Source organism: Heterodontus francisci, chromosome 3 (assembly GCF_036365525.1).
Source record: "Heterodontus francisci isolate sHetFra1 chromosome 3, sHetFra1.hap1, whole genome shotgun sequence".
NCBI classification, from domain to species: domain Eukaryota; kingdom Metazoa; phylum Chordata; class Chondrichthyes; order Heterodontiformes; family Heterodontidae; genus Heterodontus; species Heterodontus francisci.
This window is the reverse complement of record NC_090373.1, coordinates 204,514,893-204,527,610: the sequence shown is the minus strand read 5'-3', so window position 1 is coordinate 204,527,610 and position 12,718 is coordinate 204,514,893. Positions and strand designations below refer to the sequence as shown.

The 12,718-nt window shown below is 44.2% G+C and overlaps 1 protein-coding gene across 1 annotated transcript in view; it reads left to right on the top strand.

Moving 5' to 3' along the window:
* The window catches only part of LOC137367180 (dynein axonemal heavy chain 8-like), a 2,531,605-nt gene that overhangs the window by 490,612 nt on the left and 2,028,275 nt on the right, over positions 1-12,718 (top strand). The window contains exons 31-32 of the mRNA XM_068028616.1: positions 8,257-8,337; positions 11,288-11,404. Coding sequence (XP_067884717.1) covers positions 8,257-8,337; positions 11,288-11,404 — 198 coding nt within the window. The remainder of the gene's footprint in view (positions 1-8,256; positions 8,338-11,287; positions 11,405-12,718) is intronic.

The following is a 12,718-nucleotide window of genomic DNA, read 5'->3' as shown; positions in this document are numbered from 1 at the left end:
GAGATCAGTGTTGGGACTTTTCCTGATAAATATTAATGACCTAGACCTTGGTGTACAGGGCACAATTTCAAAGTTTGCAGGTGATACGAAACTTGGAAGCATTATGAACTGTGAGGAGGATAGTGAAGAACTTCAAAAGGACATAGAGAGGTTGGTGGAATGGGCAGACAAGTTAACTGCAGAGAACTGTGAAGTGATTCATTTTAGTAGGAAGAACATGGAGAGACAATCTAAAATAAACAGTACAATTTTGAAGGGGTTGCAGGAGCAGAGGGACCTGGGTGTATCTGTGCATAAGTCATTGAAGATGGCAGGACAGGTTGAGAGAACAGTTAATAAAGCATACAAGTGTCTTGGGCTTTATTAATAGGGGCATAGAGTACAAGAGCAAGGAAGTTATGTAGAACTTGTATAAGATACAAGTTCGTCCTCAGCTGGAGTATTGCGTCCAGTTCTGGGCACGGCACTTGAGGAAAGATATGAGCGCATTGTGGAGAGTATGGAAAAGATTCATGGGAATGGTTCCAGGGATGAGGAATTTCAGTTATGAAGATAGATTGGAGAAATTACGACGTTTTCCTTGGAAAAGAGAAGGCTGAGAGATGATTTGACATAGTTGCTAGACTGGGTCTGCAGCAGGTGGTGGGGGAACCAACACGAGGGAAAAACGTACTTGACCTCGTCCTCACCAATCTGCCTGCTGCAGATGCTTCTGTCCAGGACAGTATTGGCAGGAGTGACCGCACAGTACTTGTGGAGACGAAATCCCGCCTTCACATTGAGCATACCGTCCATCGTGTTGTGTGGCACTATCACCGTGCTAAATGGGATAGATTTCGAACAGATCTAGCAATGCAAAACTGGGCATCATGAGGAGCTGTGGGCCATCAGCAGCAGCAGAATTGTACTCAACCACAATCTGTAACCTCATGGCCCGGCATATCCCCCATCCTACCATTACCATCAAGCCAGGAGACCAACCCTGGTTCACTGACGAGTGTAGGAGGGCATGCCAGGAGCAGCACCAGGCATACCTCAAAATGAGGTGTCAACCTGGTGAAGCTACAACACAGGACTATCTGCGTGCCAAACTCCGTAAGCAGCATGCGACAGACAGAGCTAAGCGATCCCATAACCAACGGATCAGATCTAAGCTCTGCAGGCCTGCCACGTCCAGCTGTGAATGGTGGTGGACAATTAAACAACTAACTGGAGGAGGTGACTCCACAAATATCCCCATCCTCAATGATGGGGGAGCCCAGCACATCAGTGCGAAAGAAAAGGCTGAAGCATTTGCAACAATCTTCAGCCAAAAGTGCCGAGTTGATGATCCGTCTCGGCCTCCTCCTGAAGTCCCCAGCATCACAGATGCCAGACTTCAGCCAATTCAATTCACTCTGCGTGATATCAAGAAACGACTGAAGGCACTGGACACTGCAAAAGCTATGGGCCCTGACAATATTCCGGCAAGAGGACTGAAGACCTGTGCTCCAGAACTTGCCGCGCCCCTAGCCAAGCTGTTCCAGTGCAGCTACAACACTGACATCTACCCTGTAATGTGGAAAATTGCCCAGGTATGTCCTGTACACAAAAAGCAGGACAAATCCAACCCGGCCAATTCCCGCCCCATCAGCGTACTCTCAATCATCAGTAAAGTGTCATCAATAGTGCCATCAAGCAGCACTTGCTTAGCAATAACCTGCTCAGTGACGCTCAGTTTGGGTTCTGCCAGGGCCACTCAGCTCCTGACCTCATTACAGCGTTCATTCAAACATGGACAAAAGAGCTGAACTCAAGAGGTGAGGTGAGAGTGAATACCCTTGACATCAAGGCAGCATTTGACCGAGTATGGCATCAAGGAGCCCTAGCAAAATTGAGGTCAATGGGAATCGGGGGGAAAACCATCCGTTGGCTGGAGTCATACTTCGCGCAGAGGAAGATGGTTGTGGTTGTTGGAGATCTATCATCTGAGCTCCAGGACATCACTGCAGGAGTTCCTCAGGGTAATGTCCTGGGCCCAACCATCTTCAGCTGCTTCATCAATGACCTGCCTTCAATCATAAGGTCAGAAGTGGGGATGTTCGCGGATGATTGCACAATGTTCAGCACCATTCGTGACTCCTAAGATACTGAAGCAGTCCGTGTAGAAATGCACCAAGACCTGGACAATATCCAGGCTTGGGCTGATAAGTGGCAAGTAACATTCGCACCACACAAGTGCCAGGCAATGACCATCTCCAACAAGACAGAATCTTACCATCTCCCCTTGACATTCAACAGCATTACCATCAACATCACTATCAACATCCTAGGGGCTACCATTGAGCAGAAACTGAACTGGAGTAGCCATATAAATACCGTGGCTACAAGAGCAGGTCAGAGGCTAGGAATCCTGAGGTGAGTAACTCACCTCCTGACTCCCCAAAGCCTGTCCTCCATCTACAAGGCACAAATCAGGAGTGTGATGGAATACTCTCCACTTGCCTGGATGGGTGCAGCTCCAACAACACTCAAGAAGCTCGACACCATCCAGGACAAAGCAGCCCGCTTGATTGGCACCCCATCTACAAACATTCACTCCCTCCACCACCGACGCACAGTGGCAGCAGTGTGTACCATCTGCAAGATGCACTGCAGCAATGCACCAAGGCTCCTTAGACAGCACCTTCCAAACCCGCGACCTCTACCAACTAGAAGGACAAGGGCAGCAAATACATGGCAACACCACCACCTGCAAGTTCCCCTCCAAGTCACACACCATCCTGACTTGGAACTATATCAGCGTTCCTTCATTGTCACTGGGTCAAAATCCTGGAACTCCCTTCCTAACAGCACTGTAGGTATACCTACCCCAAATGGACTGCAGCGGTTCAAAAAGGCAGCTCACCACCACCTTCTCAAGGGCAATTAGGGATGGGCAATAAATGCTGGCCTGGCCAGCATCGCCCACATCCCATAAATGAATATAAAAAAAAAGGTATTCAAAATTATGAGGGGTCTGGACAGAATAGATAGAAACAAACTTTTCCCACTCTTGAAAGGATCGAGAACGAGTGGCACAGAGTTAAAGTATTTGGTACGAGAAGCAAAAGTGGCATGAGGAAAAACTTTTTCACGCAGCGAGTGGTTAAGATCTGGAATACTCTGCCTGAGAGTGCGGTGGAGGCTGGTTCAATTGAAGCATTCAGAAGGGTATTAGACAGTTATTTGAAAAGGAAGAATGTGCAGGGTTATGGGGAGAAGGCAGGGGAATGGAACTGAGGGAATTGCTCTTTCAGAGAGAGTCAGTGTGGACACGATGGGCCGAATGTCCTCCTTCTGCACTGTAAGGATTCTGTGATTATGTGATGACATTCCCTCCATCATAAGGTCAGAAGTGGAATGTTCGCTGATGATTGCACAATGTTCAATACCATTTGCGACCCCTCAGATACTGAAGCAGTCTGTGTCCATGTTCAACAAGACCTAGAGAACATTCAGGCTTGTGCTGATAAGTGGCAAGTTATCTTACGCGCTACACAAGTGCCAGGCAATGACCATCTCCAACAAAAGAGAATCCAACCATCTCCCATTACCATCACTGAATCCCTGACCATTAACATCCTTGGGGGGTTACCATTGACCAGAAATTGATCTGGATCAGCCATATAAGTACTGTGGCTACAAGAGCATGTTCGAGGCTGGGAATTCTGCAGCAAATAACTCACCCCCTTACTCCCCAAAGCCTGTCCATCATCTCTGTCAGGAGTGCGATGGAATGCTCTCCACTTGCCTGGATGAGTGCAGCTCCTATAACACTTAAGAAGCTCGACAGCATCCAGGACAAAGCATCCCACTTGATTGGTACCCCATCCAACACCTTCAACATTTAGTTCCTCCACCACCTACGCACAGTGGCAGCAGTGTGTACCATCTACAAGATACACTGCAACAACTCGCCGAGGCTCCTTCAACACCTTCCAAACCTGCGACCTCTACCACTAGAAGGACAAGGGCAGCAGATGTGTGGGGACAACATTCGCTGCTCATTCCCCTCCAAGTCACACAACATCCTGACTTGGAACTATATCGCCTCTCCTTCACTGTTGCTGGGTCAAAATCCTAGAACTCCCTTCCTAACAGCACTGTGGCTGTATCTGCACCAGACGGACTGCAGCGGTTCTACCCTGTCTCTCCCTTTGGAACCTACAGAATAATTAAAAGGATAGACAGGGTAGATGCAAGTAAGTTGTTTCTCCTGGTTGGGAAGTCTAGAACCAGGGGACACAATTACAAAATAAGGGGGAAGCAACTTCGGACAGAGATGAGGAAACATTTCTTTACTCAGATGGTTGTGAATCTTTGGAATTCTCTACCCCAGAGGGCTGTGGAAGCTCAGTCATTGCGTATGTTTAAAGTAGAGATTGACAGATTTCTAAATACCAATGACTTAAAGGGATGTGGGGATGGTGTGGGAAAAAGGCATTGAAGTGGATGATCAGCCATGATCGTATTGAATGGCAGGGCAGGCTCGATGGGCTGAATGGCCTGCTCCTGCTCCTATGTTCATAAGAAGGCGGCTCACTACCACCTTCTCCAGGACAATTAGGGAAGGGCAATTAATGCTGGCCTAGCGAACAATGCCTACATCTCATGAAAGAATAAAAAAAATTTCCACCACCCTTGTGGACTGTGACTTCCAGGTCATTACCACTTGCTGCGTTAAAATGTTCTTCCTTAGATTCCCCCTGCATCTCTTGCCCAAAGCCTTCAATCTGTCTCCCCTAGTCCTTGTACCATCAGTTAATGAGAACAATTTTTCCTTGTCTAACTTATCTAAGCCTGTCATAATCTTGCACACTTCTATCAAATTATCTTCAAATATCAAATCAATCTCTTTTGCTCCAGGGAGAACAACCCAGCTTTTCCATCCAAACCTTGTAACTAAAATCCCCCAAATCTGGAACCATTCTGGTAAATCTAATGTTTCTTTACTTGTCTCATTAGGACTCCCTTGACTTTGTCTTTTACTTTGTCCTGCCCTCCACGCATCACATACATTCCCTTTTGTTCTGCTTCCCCACTCCCCCCTTTCACTTGCTCAAAACCTATTCCATTTCAAATTTTTTGCCAGTTCTGATGAAAGCTCACATGGACCTGAAACGTTAATTCCATAGATGGGCTGCCTGACCTGCTGAGTATTTCCAGCATTTTCTGTTTTGTGTTTTGTGCTTTTTGTGCTTCATCTTACTTTCTTCCTCTTTCTTCAGCCAAGGAGCTGTAGTTTTGGTTGACCTGCTTTCTCTCTCGTCGGAATGTATCTCAGCTGTACCCTTGAACCATTCCCTCTTTAAAGGCAGCTCATTGTTGGATCACAGTTTTGTCTGCAAATCTTTGACTCCAGTTTATCCGGTCCAGATCCGTTCGCAATTGAAATTCACCCTTGCCCAATTAAGTATATTTGCTCCTTGTCCTTTTCTATAACTAATCTAAACCGTACAATACTATGATCACTGTTCCCTAAATATTCCCCTACTGACTCTTGATCCATTTGACCTCCTGTCAAGCCAGTTATTGCGAGAAAGCAAGGCAATGGGCATTCAGTCAATGGCACCTCGCATCATTTGTAATCCTGCCATGTGGAAGAAACCTTATACTCTCGTCCTGCTTTGCTCTGTCAATAAGGAAGGAGATGTATGTTTCTCTTGGTGTAGAGAGCATTGGTGACCTTCCTGATACATCAGTGCTCTGCAAATTCTGATATGTTTAAGATGCCACCTATTGCATCCTGAAATTAATCCGTGGTGTAAAAGTTGTGTGCAGTAGTAACCTTGATATCCACAGGCATGTTGTCCTTGCCCTGGTTTGAGGTTGTAGTTGTGGCTTCAGCAGGTGTCATAACACAGTGACAGCCTCCTTGGCGAATCAGGTTGACCTAAGAGAAGTGGTACCTGATGACCCTCTGTGGATGTGGTCCCTCTTCAATGCCCTCCTCCTCCTCCCTCTTCTGGCAGCTTCTTCTGCTCTGTGATGTTTTCTTTGCTTTTCCCAATCTTATATTCCTTAAGGCAGCCCTACTAGATCGCCCATGTTTAGAATCAGACTATTTGTGAGGCAAAAATCACCAACTATGCAAAAGCATCAAATCCTCTCCCTGTGCCGACAAAGTGAACTTTTAAGAGTGTTGGAACACAGTAAGGTAACGCCTAGCAGCCAAACAATAGCCAGAAATCATTAACCAACAACTAACCTAGAAGTAAAAACAAGAAATGCTGGAACCACTCAGCAGGTCTGGCAGCATCTGTGGAAAGTGAAGCAGAGTTAACGTTTCGGGTCAGTGACCCTTCATCGGTTCCGATGAAGGGTCACTGACCTGAAACGTTAACTCTGCTTCTCTTTCCACAGATGTTACCAGACCTGCTGAGTGGTTCCAGCATTTCTTGTTTTTATTTCAGATTTCCAGCATCCGCAGTATTTTGCTTTTAACTAACCTAGAAGTACTGCTTAATGTCTATAAATAGCATGAGAGAAGGGTCCCCTCATGCATGATGGTTAGTGTAATGTGTGCTGACTGATGTCTGTACATGGTGAATGAGGTGCTCTGGCAATGTAAAATGTAAAACGGTCCTCCAAAAAAAATTAAGACCCGCATCTGCGCATATTAACACCCACTTAGGGCTGGATTTTAAGCAGCCGCCACCTGCGGGCCACACGCCACAGAGCCGCCACGATCTCCCACACAGCGCTTTATTTAAATAGCCAAGTTTGCCTGTCATCCCCCCTCCCCCCAATCATGTGGAGCGGGTGAGCTGCCCGACACCAACAATGGTGTCAGCTGCCTGTACGCAGGCACTGGCGACATTTTTAAAGGGCAGCCTGCCCTGCCGGCAAATTGAAATTTTTAAAGATAAACCTCCCCCAAGATTTATCAAAAAAAAATGTAATGCCCCTTTCCCACCCCCAATAAAAATTACATTAACTCTTTGTCCTTTCTCCCCAAAACGCTTACCTTTTAAATCTGACCATTTCCCTTGCAGACTGCACAAAGTTGAAGGTTCACCCCTTCCCACCATCCCCTCGACTCATTACATTTATTTGACCCTGTTCCCCCCCACCCCACACTGAAAATCTTAACTCCCCGCCCTTCCCACCAGTTTCACGCCTGCTTTCCCCAGCACTGAAAATAGCGACAGGCCTGGAGGATTGATGGTAAGTATATTTAAATTAATTCATTTTATTGATTTAAATATTGAAATTGAGGTCCTGTCTCCAAGCAGCAGGGGGAGGGGTAACAGGGGTGGTTGTGCCATAGAGCCTTGCTGCCAACAGGAGGATCGGTCCCTCCCAGCGTCCATTTCCGTAGTGGGCCTCTGCCGATACCATCTTCCAGCATCCCATCACAGAGACCACATCGGTGGGACTGGTAAAATCCAGCCCTTAGTATGCTGCTGGCATGCACTTCTGAGGCAATCATTACATCCTTATCCAGTATGATGGGGTTGTGCACATCCGGCTGTCAGTTGGAGCACAGTAGGCTGCTTAGAGCCTGAAAAACAGGCACAACATGGCCCATTTTCTAGGCCTCTGTCTCCAAACTTACCCCTATTCTTTGCTGCATCTCAATTTCCTAAATGAAGAGAATGGGCTAAATTGGAGAGAAAATAGCGAAATCTCCCATTCGCAACAGATTTAATAGCCAAGTGTCAGTTTCTCCATTATTGTTCAATGAAATCAAATTAGAGTTCATTACTAGAAACAGAACTAACTTTCATATTTCGCAGGTATGGTAGCATAATGGTTATGTTACTGCACTGGTAAATCAGCAGCCTGGATTAATAATGCAGAGATTTGAGTTCAAATCCCACCATACATTTGGGGAATTTAAATACAGTTAATTAAATAAATTTAGAATAAAGAGCTGGTGTTAGTAAAGGTGAGCATGAAACCCAAACAGATTCAAAACCCAACTGATTCACCAATGCCAGTTAGGGAAAGAAACCTGCTGTCCTTGCCTGGTGTGATGTATATGTGAATCCAGACCCCCAGCAATGTAGTTGATTCTTAATTGCCTTCTAACATGGCCCAGCAAGTCATTTGTATCAAAAAACTGCGAGTAAAAACTTTAGCCTAAACAGTGGTTCAAGAAAATGGCTCACCACCACCTTCTGAAGAGCAATTAGGAATGGGCAATAAATGCTGGCCTTGTCGGCGATGCCCATGTCCATGAATAAACAGAAAAAAATTAAAACCTTTCTTCTTTTTTATTCCTATAATCAGTCTGTTCTCCATGTATTTGAGACCGTGTGCCAAGGAATTCCTTCTGAGTTTGTGGCATTGATAACACCTAAAATTAAAAAGGTAAGTACTAAATTGTGCAGGTAAAAAAATCATTATATAGTAAAGGTAAATAAAGTATACATATATACTGTAAAAGTTTTGCCTTACCTTATAGTTATTTATTAGTTTCAGATAGTGCAAACAGATGAATGACAGATGAACTGGCAATCATATCACCTTTGTTTTTATCACCAAAATATAAGGTCATTTTAACTTTTGTCACAGTGAGAAAAATAGGTAATAGGGAATTGGCAGTCTGTTTTACACCTCCACTAATTTTTTTTTTATTAACGTCCAACTTACCCCCAATGATTACTCGTATGTTAAGTTAAAGTAATATTTGTAAAGTCTTAATCGTCATTGTATATCTATTGATAGACCGGACTTATGCCGTGGTTGAGAGGATTGTTATGAGGACAGATTGCGTTAACTTAGTTTGTATTCCTTTGTATTTAGACATTTGAACAGTAATTTAATCAATGATATTGAGCCTATGGAAAAGCTTCAGAGGAGTGCCATAAGATTACTTCCCAGTTTGAAGAATCTTAGTTACCCAATAGGCTGAACAAGTTGGGTCTCTATCTGAGAAGTGTAGACTTAGGGGTGATATTATTGAGATTCATAAGATGATGAAGGAACTAGCCTGTATTTGTGTAGATGAATTGTTTTAACTGAGTAGGTTAGGAGAACTAGGTGTCACTCTTGCAAGTCATGTAAATGCAGAACCAGGTTAGATATTAGGAGATAGTGCTTTTCCCAGAGAATAGTGGACCTTTGGAACAGATTGCTGGCTCATGTGGTGAAGGCTGATTCTCTGAAGTCCTTCAAGTGAGGCTGGGCTTGTTTCTGGCTGGGTCACAGATCACCTTATTCAAGATTTTGTTACATTAATCAGGCCAGAACAGTCTCCTGGGCTAGTTTTGATCGCCTAAGAAGATCAGACATTTTTCAGATCTTTTCTCCCTAATTGACCTGATTTTTATCTGGTGTTTGTCTCTCCTAGGAGATTACGTGGCTCTTGGGTGGGGCAGGGGTGGAGCTTGGGGTGGTGTGGTGAGCAGCATGTATATTGTGATGCATATTATAGAGGTAAAAGAAGTGTTTTCATTTTATAGTAAAGGTAGACAGGTAAAAAATGCTGCAAAATTTTGACTTGTAGTGATTAATTAGTTCCATTGGGCTGAATTTAGTTGAGATGGCAGGGATCCCGACGATGGAAATCCCACCTCTAAGAGCTGCCGACCAACCAGTCAGCCAAAAGCATAGTAGTAGCGGCAGTGCCACCTGGAGCGGTGGCCACTGCTGGTACTACACCAGGCCTGGGGCCAGGAGCAGCCATGGAGCCCTGGACCCAAGGTAAGTGAGGCTGGGTCGCTGGGGCCAGGCCGCCAAGTGGTGGGGATGGTGGACGTTGAGGGCAGTGGTGGGGTTTGTTAATGGAGGTGCTGACTTTGCCTCTGAAGGCCCTCCGTGGGCCACAGCTTGCCCATTTAGGAGGCACCCGCCAACCCCATAAGGAGGCCACCTTATTTTACTGGATTACCTCCCCACGTAACGGAAGCTCCCCCCAGCCACTGGTTTAATTTCAGCGGCGGGAAGAGGCCCTTAAGTGGCCATTGCTATTTTATGGGCACTCCCGCCTCCACTCCCGTCCCCCAGCAACCCATAAAATTATTTCCATGCAGTGAAAATCAACCTTTGTTTTCATAATCAAAATGTAAAGAGGTCATTTCAACTTTTATTGCAATGAAAAATGCATTGTAGGAGATCGCCAGCCTGCTATACACCTTCACCGATTTTCTTCTATGTTCACATCTAACTGTATAACATAGTTTTTTTTTGTTCATGGGATGTGGGCATTGCTGACTAGGCCAGCATTTGTTGCCCATCCCTAATTGCCCTTGAGAAGGTGGTGGCAACTGCTTTCTTGAACCGTTGCAGTCCTTGGGATGTAGGTACACCAACAGTGCTGTTGGAAAGGGAGTTCCAGGATTTTGACCCTTTTCACTCATAGGAATGTACCTAATCTGTATCCGAACTACCCCATAGTTTTGCCTACAAATTTTTGATTACTATCTTCTTGGGCCTGATTCCTTCTCAACTCACTGAAGTTTGCCCCCCTGCAGTTAGTTTTACGCTTGAGTTCAACATCTTCAGATCAGTGCCATTGCTCTCATTTTTTGGACGGTAATAGTTTTCCTATTGCCATTTACAGCTCCACTAGACCCATTACCATCTCCTTTTGTCTTGCGCCATCATCCCTTTTGTTATTTAAGCACTCATACCTTCCAACCGATCACAGACCTTTCCATTTTTTTCATTTCTCCTCAACATAGCCTTTGTACTTGTTTAAAACTTGTTACATATATAACTTATGTCAGTTTTGACACAAAGTCATCAACCTAAAATGTTCATTCTGTTTGTCTCCACATGACTCCTTCAACAGCACCTTTCAAATCCACAACCTCTTCCACCTAGAAGGACAGCAGATGCATGGGAACACCAGCATCTGCAATTTTCCCTCCAAGTCACACACCATCCTGACTTGGAAATATATTGCCTTTCCTTCACTGTTGCTGGGCCAAAATCCCTCCCAAACAGTATGGTGGGTGCACCCACACCAGATGGACTGCAGTGGTTCAAGAAGGCAGCTCACCACCACCTTCCCAAGGGTAATTAGGATGGGCAACAAATCCTGGCTTTGCCAGTGATGCCCACATCCCATGAAAGAATTACAAAGAAAAGATGCTGTCTGACTTGCTGAGTATTTCCAGCATTTTCTGTTTTTATGTCAGATTTCCAACAACTGCAGTAGATGCTTTATTATATTACAGGGAGATTTTATCTGCAGTATAAATATATATGATGCCTTGTGAGGTAAATTATAGGTATCAATGGTAGTGGTTTTTATATTTTGGTTTTGAAGTATAATAATTTCACATTCATGGTCCATTGTTCCTTTCTTGTTTAGATTGAGTCTATTCTGAGACAAGGAGTCACTTTACTGAATTGGTCATCTCTAACACTTGAACAGTTCTTCTCTGATGCAAATGCAGCCATAGATGAGCTGATTACATTGTTAAAGACTGTAAGTAGGTTTTTTATAAATTGTAATTTTGTTTTTTAAACTGAAGGATACAGTAGTGGAAAACAGAACATTTCATTTCATTTTGGCATCTAGTGACAACAGGTCCTTAAGAAGTATGGGCTCAGAAGAAATGCAGTCTATAATTGTCGTATATTTGTGTAGCAACCAGCCACATCAGAAAAAAAATATTTTTCAATTGTTATGATCAGGTGAGGAGGGGTCGAAGGGCTCCCCTCTTTTCCCTCTCCTTGTTTGACAACAACAGGTTTATTTCTTTTTAAAATGGATATACTTGCCAATTCAGTGAGTATTTAATTGTTTACGCACCGTGATCATAAAAAGGACCAATTGGACAGGTTTTCTTGACTTTAACAAAGGAAGAGATTAACTTTATTGTACTTAAACCGATCTAAGTAAAAATAATAAAATATGCTGCAACTTTCACACACACACACATACACAAATAGGTTACAGAGTGGGAAAGGATAGATTGGTTGAAGTAGAGTGAAGAGAAATAAAAGGGGTATACCATCTGTGGAGGTTGATGACTCAAATGGTTGCAGGCTGAATTCGGTGGTCGTGCGACGTTCCTTTGATGGTCCTGTGGCTTCCGGTCTGAAGATGTGGACGCTGATTTGGTGTTCTCTGGGAAGCAGCAATGTGGCTGATTTTCTTTGAGGGGTCTCTGTCTGTTCTTTCCGGAAGCTTCTTTACCCACTAGAACCATCCTCAGGCTTAAGTAATCAAGCACAGTGAGCATCGATAGGTGAACAGACGAACACAATCAAATAAACACAGATAACTGAACACTACAGCCTGCAGCAAGAGATGCCTCGGTGGTCCTGGTCAGCAGGCAGAGCTCAAAACTTGCAAGGTTTGAGTGCTTTGTGTCCAGTTTAATATTCAGGTTTCCAGCCAGTAGATTAAAAAATTATCATTCGACCGAGCACATTTTCTTGACACAAGTCTTATTCCTTGAACCTTCATGTACAAATAGATTACAGTGTTGTCCGATGGGAAGAAGCCATGGGAAAAATAACACTATTTAGAATATTCTTCTGCATAGGTAGTAAATATAAAAAATGTTCCTGCTATGAATATGATGATTAGATAGTAACCTGAGGAAAGCTTCCCTCCAGATAGCGAGGAATAGAAAGATAAGTTCAGATAAGAAAGATCATTTGACTCAACAACTGCAACTTTCCAGAGAAACCTATGGGCCCACATCACAGTAAGTCAACTGTGTCTTAAATAACTCCAGAGTTTTTGTCTATACTACTGAATCTGGAGATTATTCCAGGTATTAGTTACTTT